Raw genomic sequence first — 14,587 nt, forward strand, 5'->3', positions numbered from 1 at the left:
TAACAATTTATAATTAGTGAGGAGGTGCAATAAAAATGAGGCAGGGCACACATAACAAACAAATACTGATGAGACTCATTAAAATCCTCATATTGCCAGGCAGATGCAATAAAATCAAGTTTTAGGACACTTCCTTAAATTTCTGGCCCCACACCTTTTATTAAACCCTCACTGATGGTGTTGCATGGTGAAGCAGATATTCCGGCACATCTTGGATGCTCGTTAATAATGGTAAGTCACTGATCCACTACTCACAAATACTGCTGAAATAAACTTTCCTATATTTGAAGAAACAGAGCCCTTGAACTTCAAAATGATCAATACTCCAAGCCTGATCAACACACCCACAGACTGTGGTGTAGATTTGCTCCACTATCCAGCTCATCAAAGCAAGTGGAGTGAAACAGCACTCGCCTGGGCTTTGGTATTTTCTACTCCTACCCTCACAGCATGTAGAAGCACGTTCCAAGTTTCATGAGGTAAAGAACTACCCAAAACTTTTTGCAGCACTAGCTTACTGAGTTTTCTTCCTATTCCTAGGAAGAAAGAACAGCTGTTTCTCCATTACAGACTGAGTTTTTTAATAAATAAACCCCCAAAAACCTCAAACCAAAATAACCTCACTAAACCACTGCAGAAACCAAAAGCATTAATGAGAGATACATTAGGAAATACTGACCATGGTCCACCTTGGTCCAGGCTTCTGCTGTGCTTTCTCGTGTGGGACACCAGGTATGAAGTTTAATATTAGGACTTGCTTGTTCCACCTGAAGCAAAAATACTGTTGAAATGCTCAGTATCAGATGTATCAATTCCTGTTTTCTCCTGTTGTTGTTCCAAAGATCACATCTAGTCCTTTCTGAAATATTTTATTCTTATTTAAATACTATTAAAAATACTTTCACAACACTTTGCTAATTATGTGCATTATTAGCATTATTGTGCGTAAAAAAAATCAGTGCTAGAAATGTCTACAAAACTCTGAGTATCATACTATTCACAGGAAAAAAAAATTGCAGATAGTTTCTCCTTCATCTATAATGTCTCCAGTCTTTTTAAACACTTCTTGGTGTCTCATATTTATTTCAAACAGTTCAGATCTCACCAAGAGAGGTCTGAATCTCTTCCTAATTAGAAGAGTTACATTTAACATAATATAATTTTAATCTTCATGTAACACAAAATCTCCAGGCCAAAAGAGATGCCCTAAAAGGAGCATTCTCAATCAAGAAGGACCATGACAGTCAGGATATGGTACATTAAGAGACAAGCTTTTTCCTTTTTTGTACAAACATAACCAATCAATCAAAATCCATAATCAGTGTTTAAAGATGCTATAATTAAACTGTGAACTTCACCTATAGATCAAAATCCAGAAGAATTGATTAAAATGGGTTAAAAGAAAAAAATGTGAGAGAAAAACAGTAGGTTGATGAATGATTAATGGCTTATTAAAGCTAATCTAAATTTCTAAGAGATACCTACACGTAAAATAAAACTTGGAAAAGAATTCCAAAATTTGACAAGATATTATTAATTCATTTGTACAAAACCTAGAAAAAATTAAATAAAGCGAGAAGCAAACTAATTAAACACTAAATTATCTCAATGGCTGTGATAAGTGTCCAGAACTGTACAGAAATCATAATGTCACAGCACAGAACCAGAACAAAACCATCTCTGCCCCTGCATATTCAAAGTGGGGTTCTAAAATTAAAAGATTGTTGAAATTATAAGAAAAATTAAGGGAAAAATAAAAGAGAATATGATCCTCCAAGAGGTTGGTAAATCTGGCCCCTTCTTATTACAGCACTTAAACATATATTTTTTAAATACGTGCCTAATTTCAGAACAATTTTTCACATATGGTTAGCAAAAAGACCTAATGTGAGTGCTTATGTCAGGTCGGCTATGAACCCTAAGTCAAAGCGTTAGAGATGTAGCTCTGAGCAAAGGAAGTGTTTCAAAGATCACAGAATGCCAGCATAAAGAAAGTTGAAAGAGAGGAAGTGTAAGCGTTCATAACGTGAGTAGACACTCTTTAAAGTCTTATTCAGGAATTTTTAATACCAATATCAATTACTTCCAAGCTGAATTTATACACCTATTATCGTGTCTAGTGTGCTGGAAGAAAAGAAATGGGGCCTCAGAGAATTTAACCAAGATATTCATGAAAGAATTTGATCTTTGCCTGTTACTAACGTAGATAAAAGAAATTTTATTTTAGTTAATTTTACATTTAAATCACTATGTGACAGACTGATAAGGAGAGCAAAATTATTCATCTAAACTAAGAGCTGAATGAATTTTTGGAGCAGTATTTAGTAAAAGAACAATATTTGATTCAAGCTTAAGCTGGAAGCACTTTCGAGAGAATACAAACCCGTCTAACTACAAATGGAGGTTTATCGGTTTCTCTTCTGAATTCATAAGGACCAAGGTTTAAATGGGCCAGTCGTTGCCTGGCTTCTTCCGATAGCTCACACATTCGTCTTTTGGTGTATGGCGATGGGGAACGCGATTTAGAAGCTATTGTAGGCTGCTCGTAGTTCTTTATTGCTAAGCTGTGCCTGCTTTTCTCAGGTGAAAGATTGTAACTTGGCTTGCAATTTTCCATTTGGGGTTGAGCGATGTACCCAATTCAAATCACCCTAAAGTGAAAAAGAGAAATTATCTGGTTTGACAGCACGCAGAGCAAAGATCACCGAAAAGAATGCAAATAGGGAATGAGTAATTTTAACAGAAATAGATGCCGTGTCAGCTGAAGTTCCCCTCACAAAACTATAATCCAACAGCAATTTAAAAACAACAACAGATTTACCATTTTCCCTGAAACCAGAATGAGGTTAAGACACACATTACCACGTGTTAGATGTTAAGTGCCTCATACCCACCCAATTAGCTTTCTCACACAGTTAATGTACACAGACTGTAAAAAATTAAATTGAATTTTGTCCCAAGTTCATTTAACACAAACGTCACTTGGACTGGACATACACAGATTTGAAGCATTTTTTCATCTGTTTAAACTTTTTTAACCTTTTAAAATTCTTATCCTTTAAAATAAAATTAAAATAGAAGCTTGTTTAATAGTTTACATTATATTCACTTAGAGTTGCCTGAAGCCTCACAAGTATAATTACATTCTCTGGTATTTATGTTTTCTTGGATCATGGTGAATTTACTAATTCTTTAAACAATTATAATCAAGAAGCAACATTTAGTAAAAAAATCCAACATGCCCTCCCCCACCCAAAAAAAAACCCAACCACTTTAAAGACCATCTTCAAAGATCCTCTCAAATCATGTGAACACTTCTGCAAAAGAAGAGGCAAAGCAGTTATTTGTAAAACTGGCAGTTGACATCTGAAATGTGGATTTTGCAGCTAAAATTTAGAAAAAAGTAACACCGTTATAAAATATCACCTCATTTATCTCTGAGGCGATATTGCTTTTAAAGTATCTATGTACAGCAGAATAAAGACTATTTATTCTGCTGTACATAGGTATGGAACCAAGGCTATTACAGTTGGACTTGATCTTGAAGGTCTTTTCTAACCTAAATGAATCCATGGTTCTATGAGAGGAAACTAAAGGAATCACAGAAGGGTTTGGGTTGGAAGGGACCTTAAAGACCATCCAGTTCCAACCCCCTTGCCATGGGCAGGGACACCTTCCACTAGACCAGGTTGCTCCAAGCCTCATCCAGCCTGGCCTTGAACACTTCCAGGGATGGGGCATCCACAGCTTCTCTGGGCAACCTGTCCCAGTGCTTCACCAACCTCAACTAAGAGCCAACCAAGGAACAACCTCCCTCCACATCATAGGACTGGGGGTGGTGTGATCTCGTTATTACCAGCAGAGCCTACCTAGTGATCGGCACTAACACCTCCTCCAAATAGCTATTAACTTCTTCAGTGACTGATCTCCAATTCTGGGAAACTCCTTCCAACAGTGAAGTTTTGTTTGAAATACATTATCATTCCTTTGTAATTCCTGGCACTAAATGAGAATTCAATTACTCTACATGCTTTATAGGTCAAAGTATGCTGGATTACACAACGCTCATCAGGCTATTTAGTCAGCAACATGCTTTAACCTTGAATATTGCAGTATGGATGATTAGGCTTTTTGGTCAAATTTGGCCCAAATTCACAGGTTATAAGAGATAAAAAATAATGGTATAGCAAGAGTTTTCTTCCTGTCAGAAATTCTTTTTCAAGTTCGAGGAAGTTAACGTCAGTCTTGAATCCGAGCGTCGCATGCACTAGTTCAGCTCAGAGAAACCCAGAAGCGTCCAGCTTGCCTTCAAGCCTTCCCCTCTACACCCAATGATGAATGAGGCTGGCATCGAGTGTTTGTTCTGCATTCAACCTAATCTGGATCTCTCATTACACAGATTATTCATGTCACTGTCTTTCTCATGGCTGCGCAGCTGGTAGTGAGCCAGAGTATGGAATTGACCCAAACAGAACCAGACCTAATTCTCTAAGATTAACTTCTATTTCACCAGAAGTAGGCTGTGCTTCTGCCTTTCACCGATTGTAAAACCAGACCTTCACTGCAACACATGTAAATTTGATACGACATTCATAACATACTAAATACTTTTAAGGACATTTTAAATTTTAATCCAAACTGCTCTTAACCGAAGTCACCTTCAGTGATGTTAGTTTTCTGACAATGATAATTTTCACTGATTTTTTTTATTCTTTATCTAAGTGTCTCCACGTATTTCATTTGCTAAATTTCTCACTGAACTAATTAGCAGTGCCTCAAACAGGTCAAAGTCACCTAACCCTCTCTGCATGCAAGCCTTCCCGACAACCATTCCATTTTAATGATGCTGTACTGTTTTTTCCATACTATAGCAAAAAAAAAAAAAAAAAAGAGGATGTAAGAGTAACTTTATGTCACAGCTTGTGCCAGGAATCCCAACCAAAATTCCAATCCACGTGACCAGAGAAGTGCTACCAAATGAACAGGCACATCAGAGAGGGGCTTTTTCCCCCCAGTCTCTTTGCTACTTCACTTTTAACTTTGCTCATTGCAGAAGCATTTCCAGATTAATATTGGTGACAGCCTTTTCAACAAAAATCTTAGTTTCTATTAGTGCTACTGATATTGTTATGGGGAAACAAATTAATTGGTTTGGTTTTGATAATGTACCTTGTTTGACTTCACCTACATTTCATTGTCCCACCTTAATTTTAAGTGTCAGTAAGACGTGGTGAGAAGGCATCTTCCCACCTACAAATACACCAGGGATTGACACTTCAACTGATCATAGAACATAGCAGCTGATAATTGTTTCAGATTCAAGGAACTCTCAGCATTTACTGTCAGGCACCAAACCCACTCTTTACTCATACTTGATTAAAAATTTAATCAAGTTGTCAAGCACCCATGACAACTGCTTTAACCACAATAAAAGAATGAGAAAAGTTTGAAGTGAGCAGCACATGCAAAAATTGGAACCAAGGCTATCAATATTAAATCTAGAAATTAAATTGCAAACAATTAAATTATGCTAACCTGTATGTGACTCCTTCCTGAGCTTAACAGACTTTCTGTAATAAGGGAGCTTGTAGAAAATCTCAATTTTGGTGCAATTCCCTAGAAGAGAGACAATAATTGCACATCAAGCTCCAACTCAAGATAAAGGGTATCAAAGAAGTAAATGTCACCTAATGTAACAAACCATTCCTAATTTTCAGCCATTTCCTTTGTTAATTTCAGCCTTTATTAAAGATAATTAGAAAAGACAGAACAGCAATGGTAAATGTCAAGATGCTAACATTTGCATTTCTGACAATTCAATTACAGATGATTATATTGCTTTTGTACAACAATTAAGGTCTGACTTTTATTTCAATACATTTCTTTGTCAAAAGCATTTTTAAAGATTTCTTCATGCCATGCTATATAGCATCAATGAAAATTCCATTCATGTTCTACAAGTTTCATTAATGCTAACTTTGGAAACTTATTTATACATAGTCTCAATTGTGCAATCTTTTTTGTAGAAATATTTTGAAAATTTGTCAATTACACTGCAAATAGCTATTAATTTGTAATAGTATGATTAAGAATCCCTTTTATTCTGTAACCATTACAGCAAAGTCTTTCCGTTGATTGTATCCTGTGTTCTACAACCATCTCAATCCCCTCATACACAGTGGCTGCCAAGAGGCAGCCCTAGTTTGACCAGTTTGAAGTCAGTGGGGTCCAGCTGGGCCTCCTGGTCAACCAACACCCAAGTAATAATGGCCAGCAGGTCCTTCCATCTTTACACAGCTAACAGTTCCTGTTCAACTCATCTTCTTTTACTTCAGCCATGTCTAGAAACAAAACATTCGAGAGCTCTACTTCCTGTTAAATTTAGCTAGAATTGGCCAACATACACAAAATTTCCTGGGTGTAAATGGCAGAGGTGATGACACACAAGCATTATTTCCCAAAACAGCAACATTAAAAAAAGGCATAAATTACCTATAAGACCACATATTCTATAAATAAAGGGGAATTATCTGTGTGCATCTTACACAGCTCTGTAGAAGGAAATAGAGAACCAAGTGCCCTTAGGACCTTCTACCCCCTCTTCAAACACAGAGAGAGTTTGCTGCCATCTGTGTGAGAGGGCATTTGTGCACATGTACACACAGAATTACATGTACACACAGAATTACATGTACACAAAAAAACCAGATTCTCTGTTAGTGACTGCCCCACATTCTCAAGAATTAGCAGGAACTTCATGAGTGAATTCTACTGCTGAACAAAACTATTTTTACCACCATCACCTGCCCAAACACAAACTGATTTCCCATAAGGGAAAATGATCTGGCCCTAGGTTAGATTATGGAAATGAAATGACAAAAATGCCAAGAAAGCTCAGTCATAGCAATTAACTATAGAGTCCAGGATTCAATCAAGTCAAGTTACGGCATATAAAAGCGATTTTAAAGCTGACCGTCTTTAAACAACTCATTTTTATTGCTAATGAATTGTCAAGTGCTAGCAACAATTTAAAAAAGGACACATCAGAATTAGTAAGTCTTCTATAAAAAGCAACAACAGAGCACCTACTGTTCTTCCGGAGACCGAGAATGATTACAGAATTGTTAGATACTTAAGGCTAAAAAAAAAAAAAAAAATATAAAAAAAAAATCACACAAACCCCTGGTTTCTTCAGAGAAATGGTTCACGGAGAGGGAATATGGGATGGCACTCACATACATAGGCATGGAGGTGTTAAAAGTAACTTATAGGACAAAAGCAATCAGAGTTTTTCTGTTTTCTGTAGTTTCCAAACTAGGGATTGATGAAGTATATTCAATATAGTATTATGTGAAGAGTGCTGTCTAGCCCCAAACATACCTGGAAATGAAAATCCAACCACAAAGTTTTTCGATCTATTCTTCTGCCTCTGACTTGGTGGCATCTACAGCCCTGAGCAGGCTTGTCAGTCCTTCTGTACCAGTCATGGAACAGAAGTGATCTGGACATAATATTAATTTGATCATAGAAAAAAATGTAAAGGCAGTTCGTGTTTTAAAGAACTCAAGTTAGAAAACAAGTCTAATATGTGCTTTTGACTGTAAGGAGCAGGAATACAAGCCTGTAGCTTAAAAAAAGTATATATAATAGAAGGTCTTGTATAGGTATGCTAATGAAAGATAGCATAACTAAAAAAAACTGTTCTAAGTAACATGGCAAATACCGCACGTGGGTGGGGAACAGAGATAAGGACATCTCTAAGAAGTTACCACCAGTCAAGGCATAAACATATTCTGAAAGGCAAGGGTCGCAGAGACATACAGAAGAGCCAGCAAAAGCCTCAGCTGGGCAACACTGGACCCGGAGAGATAACTCAAGGCCTGTCTTGCATGCGTATTGTGTTTGCAGGCCTCCTAAGACATTCAGCCAGAGACATTATCAGCCAAGTGCCAGATTTCTGGAGGAGTTCTGATCCTCTCAACTTGGGATTCCTTCCAACTGGCAGATTAGCAGTGTTAATCAGACACTGCTTGTCACTGCCTATCTGAACTCCACAACCACAACCCTGCTGTTGCTACCTTTATTTTTTAATAAAAGACAAATTTATTGGGAATCAAAGTGCCAGCGAAGCACAGCTGTCAGTCAAAAATACTCAACAACTCAGCTAGCTATAAATAACTTTTCAAGTGGGAAGAACATGGGTTGACTAGCATGGAATAATGTGAGGGTTCTCACGACCTTGTTTAACGCTTTCCCTTTTGCTTAGCATTGACATTCAGTGCTTGGTGCTGACAGAATTAGCAGGAGACACTTCCCTGTAAAGCTTAGGGAACACTAGAAGATGGAGGCACTTGAGACTGCATTTCTGCTGGAGGTAAAAATCCTCTCACAGCTTTCCCATTTGGCAAGCAAGAACCACAACTTCTCCTGGGAAGCCTCCCCACAATTCCATCAAACAAATCTTTATTATTCCTGAAAACAGGGTTGGTATGACAAAATCCCTTCTTAAACTGTTTTTCCTGCAATGGAGATTGAACGGAGCAACAGATGGTTCTGCAGTCCTTGTTCCAGGGCAAAGATGGATTTCATTTACGCAGTTACCAAGGGCATGGAAGTACATTTCTGTCTGACATCAGTCAACTTTGTAAAGCTACTACAGTGTCATCATTCAAATACACATCCAAAGGGTCTGAGATCACATCTTCTCACAGCTCACAAATTATGGCATCTTCTCTTTATTAGAAAATATGTAATTTTTGTGTTAAAGAACTCGGTCCAACAAAACCCCTCGAACTTCTACAGTGCCTCTGCTTCAACAAAGATTCATTATATTGCATTTGCAAAAAATCTGAAGCCATTTTGCTAATTCCACCTCATTTATTACCACCTCTCTATCCTTTCTCAACACTAGAAAAATACTTATTCCATAAGTAATATAAAAGCAATACAGTCCCACCCCTCTCAAGCCACCACTAACATGCAGAGAATAAGCCATATCAAAGAGGTGCTATGGGCAAAAAACAACGGTTATTTTTGCAGGGACAGTTTAAGCTGCTGTGGAACCACACACTTTGTATCACAAAATCACAGCTTTAATTCATTCAAATGTAACACAGCATTAGACACCAAATTAGCACTTCTAATTGCAAGTGACTGGGCAATTTCCAGGTTGCCCTTGCAGGGGAAAGATTATACCAGTCAAAAGATACCAATGACACTTAATCAGCATTTTGCTCATGTGTTTTTAATCCAATCACAACAGACAGGGCAACTGAGCCCCTGTCTTCCCAATCCAAATGTCCTGCCACTCCACTAGCAAAATTTAACCACAGTAAGACGAACAAAACAAACCCCAAACATCTCCCACATAAACATTATCTTGAAAGCACCTTCCTGAGTTATTCCACTGACACCTAAAATTCAACAGTCACACTCTATGAAAGGGCAGTGTGAGATAAATTCATTTTCATTTACTATGTACTTGAGCCCTTATCTCCAGAAAATTAACATTAATTCATTGCAGTCATTCTGCCAATTAGTTGTCCTTTATCAAAGCTTTTTCTGAAACTGTAAAAAAGGCAAGTTACTAAATGAGCATGAATGGCCTGCACAGACCTTAAGAAAGAGGCTTTGGGACTGAAAAACAATCACGCAGCACTAAGCTAAATTTCACTTATTATTTTTCTGGTGATCTTCTAACTCAAGGAGGCCCACAGGTCAGATGGCACAGCAGATTTGTACTGACGTTGTCCTAAACTGGGCCAACAGTGGTCTGAAACACAACGCTACAAAGAGATTGTGGAGCAGGGTTAGGGTTACATGGTTTACCTGTTGAGAAGCGTGAAGTTGATATGACATCTCCCTCTTCTCTTGCATCCCTTCAGCTACCAACGGCACCAGAGATTGAACTGAGTGGAAGACATGTCATAGTGCCCCACCACAAACCAGGTGGAAACTTACTTTTGCTCATTAAATAATCTCTTGAAGCATTTTGAAAAAAGATTATACCTTCACCAAAGTTCAACTGTGGATTTGTACATTCAACACCTGAAATGGCAAAATCTGTCAGAAGCAATCGCATTTCATTTGAAGTAGTTCAAGGGGTTTCTTCAGTGAAACACACTGTATCATAAATACAATCCACAGACATTCACTCACTGTAAAAGAAGAGGATCTCTTCATTAAAATCTCACGATCTAAACCATGGTGCCCACGGGAAAGCTTAGGGTCAGGGAACAGGAAATCTCTTGTATTTTCTTCATACGTAGCTAGAACTTTTCCTACTAAAAAGAAAATATATACTTTAATTGGAAAACAGATGAAGCCATATAGTACAGGCACCACACACAAGACCATATTGAAACCAAGATAAATTTTGTTCTTTACAAATTAAGAGCAAGGCTCTAAAATTTGTATTGCACTGGAAATAACCTCATCAAGTTAAATCATCAGCAGAAACATGTAGAATCTACTCTGAAAGTGTGTGTCACTGTTACTGTAAAAAAATTATAGAACAGTTAACAGTATATTTTGAGACATAGGACAAGCTTTCTCTAGGCAATTCTTTAGTAGTTTTTCCTCTTTCTTTCCCTTCCATGCCACAGAAAAAAACCAGTATTTTTAATGGTGGCAAATTCTTTATGAAAAACTGCATAATTCCATATTACAGAAGAGTAATAGTAGGCATAGCAGTAAGAAAGAATCACAAGAAACATCAAAATCATTATCTTAAGATTTTCTCACTATCCTGGTTTGCTACTTTTAAAAATAAATATTTTCTATAGGGGAAAGCCTTGAATGTATAATATAAAACAATTTAAATTGTGCTACTGCAGTTTTCTTGTCAGCTTACATTGGGCCGTATCACACTTATCTCTGACCCCTGAAATTAAATTCCTTATCCAAGTTGGTTTTTTACCCCCCACAACAAAAAGCCACATTCATTACATTTCTTCAAGTAAACAGTCTGGTAAGTCACCTGAGAGAAGCAATTGGTTTCTTGAAAGTGCTAAGGGCAAGTGACAGAGAGTGCTTTTAATACCACAGTTTCCAAACAAGTCCTCTTTAAAACTTGACTTTATTTCCAATAAAATGCAGATTTACATTATTCATAGGAACACTAGAATTTCATTAAAATAGATTTTTTATAATCACACAAACCAGTAACAGAAGTATGACAAATCACTATTTATTATCTTCACATATCCCAAGAGAAGCATAATACTTATAGTGAGGATGAGAGTTTTCCCAATGGTCACCATTAAAATGGAACTAAAAAAAGTGTCATTCTGAGAACAAGATTATGCACTCTGGAATTTCACAGACAGCCACTTTGCAAGTGAATTGTGATGCAGTTAATAAGTGTGCACTGTGCACTGGATGATTTCAGTTTATTTTCCATTTTAAAAATATTATCGCTTTCCTAAGCCCGAGTATGGTACATTTCAATATTCAGTCATTATTCTCTTTCAAGAATGAGATCCTCTTGATCTATTAACATTTTATATTCAGAGGACTATTTGCTGAAGAGCTTTCTGTGTTGTTTGTGTGTTAGAAATAGTGATTGTGCCATAATGGGCAATGGCCTCATGGAAATTCACCTATTAAACTGCATAATTTATGAAGAGACTGATACAATACCTGGAGGAACAAGCTGGATTAGTTCAAGTACTGCTGTGTCAACTAGAAAGAAAAAAAGTTTTTCCATGAGTTAAAAAAAAACTAAAATGAAAAGTAATCCTCATAGTTAAAACTCAAGAAAAATGTCTCACCAATTGGAGCTTCATAGCACTATACGTAGCTACACTATTTCCACTATTTCAACAGTAAGAGAAAATTAAGAAGAGCTTGCATAAATACCATGAACTAACATAATGGCAGCTCAAACAAGAACTCTACATTTGACTTCGAACTTGGTAAGTTGTATCTGCTGTCAAATTTGTCTGAAAGAAGATGAAGCAAGCTTTGCCACTTTTTCAAATAACTCCCAGTATGAGGGAATGCACTGCTGGAGTTGGAGTTCAGTCAGTGTTGTCTTACTACAATTCATTTTGTGGCAGGACATACATTTTCTTTAAAAATGAAAAGAATAATTTTACAAAACTCAAAGGTTTATGCTTACATGATTTAAAAATTAATCACACAAATGATCTGATAAAGGAATCCATTACCTATCTGGATAACCAGCTGGATTTTCCATTAATTATGACTTTTTACCCTTCTCCTGTTCTACTACATGTAGCATACATTTCTAGCTAAGAGTATTTTGGGTAATAGTAGTCAAATACAGCAAAAAACCCTCTGACAGCGAATTTTCTATTTGAAAACCAACTAGTGCTAGGGTCTTAGTTGTTTACTACATGATACATCACACTGGTTACCCACTAGCTTTTCAGAGAACAGGCTCCTCACAGAAAAATTATCACACACTTTAAACCTCCAGAAAGTCTGTAGAGCCCATACACGCATGGCATTAATGCACACAACACAGTATACAGAAAAGCAGAACCTACGTTCTAGTAACTCCACAAGGTCTCCAGGATCAACTATATCAGCAAATGCCTGGAAAAGAAATTAATAAATAATAATAATGCAACAGTTGAAGTCATCAGCGGACCTCTGGGGAAAGAGAAGGGAAAGAAAAAAAAAATAAAATAAAAAAATCAATATTCTTCCTTGCTTCAGATGGTTGCAAATGTCCTATCCCCACTGGAAAAAAGGAAAGGAAACTGAAATTATCATTTGGCAGATGATCAAATTCATTGAAAGCTACCAGTTCTTGCCATATGCTTTCTAACCATGTAGGGTTCCCTCTCCATATTTAAATTAGGAGGTATTGTGAAGAGTTGAACACCTAGGGATAAGTATCATCTGAGAAAATTTCAAGAGAGAAAGATAAATTGCTGAATGTACCAAAATTCTGATAGATGAAGAATATGTTCTTTAACATATTAGTAACGCTTTAAGCTTCATTTTCATGGAAGTGACTATCCATGTACAGAGTGCTGTTCAGGGTTTTTTGGGGGGGATTTTTTTTTTTTTTTTTTTTTTTAAACCCGAATCCCATATGTATAGATAGCAAGGAATAGGGGAAGACGCTGCGCAGGATATTCAGCTTCCCCCTAATTCTGCACAGAAGTCTCAACAGAGTAACGTAGACCACTTTACTGTTCAAGGTACCAAACACTAAAAAATACCAAAGTACTAGTGCTCCACAAGTATCTAGATCTATTTAATAGCTATTTGTAAGAAGACATATTATTCTCAGCTTTCTAGTTCACCTCTTTTGTAAGCAGACAGATCTTAAGTGTCTTGGAGTTCCCCTAAATTACACCGAAAACAATATTCAGTATATATCCCTTAGGTAGTTTGTGGCATGCTTGCCTTTAAAGAACTATAGCCTTTGTTACTCTTCAGTAGCTGGTGAAATTATCACTGTTTGTATCTTGCCCACACCACCAGAGCACCACTGATGTTTACCCAGTCTGGTTTTCAACAAGCTGAGGGATGCTTAAAGGAAAATAAAAAGAAAGGGCAAAGTATTATTATTCATAGGTAGTCAAGAAGCCAGATCATATCTGTACAATACTGTGTTTCATTATCCCTGTGGCACTAATAATGAAGCTAGTTGGGACTCAGAATATGTGATAAACAACTATAAATTATAAGGCCAGAGTATCAATCTGGGAATTCTGGTGACAAACCATGAAAAAAGTATCTCAAAGGGAGAAAGATGTCACCAAACAGGCTTGAGCTGCTATTCTTTCTACTAAATTAAGTTGACTCTCCTATATCATACAGCCTTTGTTCTCCACCTTGCCATAATTTTTATAACAACAACATTCCGTTCCTTCCAAGCCAGGAAAATAGAAAGTAAAAAAAGGACAGTTCCAAAAGAATGAACAATCTCCTAAAAAGTCTCATCATCCATTATAATCTTCAGTATGCACAATGCTTGAGTCAGGGTGTGGATAATACAGGCACACACATCCTTTGTGTTGAAGAGAAACATAATACTATGCCATCCTCTGTGATTATTTGTGCTCAGGAGTTTTGCAGGGAGGTTTTGCTGAGTTTGGGATGGGTTTTATTTGGCTTGTATTAGCTCTTGACTTATCTTACCTTTTCAAACACTAGTTTTTCTTGAAAGAAGAGTGGAAACGCTGCAGGGACGGGTTGAGTTTTTTTGGACTGCCCAAGTACGGAGACACTGAGATAAAGTTCCTCTTTGTCTTTCAGCAGCACTCCAGGGCAAGTTATCTGTAAGAGTAACACATTAATTAAACAAACTGAGCGTTAGTTATAGAAGTAATGGCTGTTTTCAAGATTAAAATGAAATTATCAAGGTGTGAAAAAAAAACCCTTTTTCTAAGGCAATCTTGTTTGTACAGACTGACAGGGAAAACAGTCACCATTTTAAAATAATCAGGACCAAATTCTTCTTACAGTCAGCAAACATGCTTCATTGTCTTCAACCAAAACTGACACCTGGTATCCCAATCCCAGGTTTATACAGTTAAAGGCATGCACTGACTATGTAAGAGTTAATCACCAAGGGTCCCATCAGGTTCTGTATGAGGAGTCACGT

At 37.0% G+C, this 14,587-nt stretch overlaps 1 protein-coding gene across 1 annotated transcript in view; it reads right to left on the bottom strand.

Annotated features, from left to right (window-relative positions):
• The window catches only part of LOC104507868 (spermatogenesis-associated protein 6-like), a gene marked incomplete at its 5' end in the record, with an annotated part of 33,920 nt that extends 19,632 nt beyond the window's left edge, over positions 1-14,288 (bottom strand). Inside the window, 8 exon segments of the mRNA XM_010149290.1 lie at positions 680-767; positions 2,384-2,594; positions 2,596-2,651; positions 5,536-5,616; positions 10,159-10,283; positions 11,641-11,682; positions 12,513-12,561; positions 14,122-14,288. Coding sequence (XP_010147592.1) covers positions 680-767; positions 2,384-2,594; positions 2,596-2,651; positions 5,536-5,616; positions 10,159-10,283; positions 11,641-11,682; positions 12,513-12,561; positions 14,122-14,288 — 819 coding nt within the window.
• Between the last annotated feature and the right edge of the window lie 299 nt (positions 14,289-14,587).

Source organism: Eurypyga helias, unplaced genomic scaffold, assembly GCF_000690775.1.
Source record: "Eurypyga helias isolate BGI_N326 unplaced genomic scaffold, ASM69077v1 scaffold11353, whole genome shotgun sequence".
Taxonomy (NCBI): Eukaryota; Metazoa; Chordata; class Aves; order Eurypygiformes; family Eurypygidae; genus Eurypyga; species Eurypyga helias.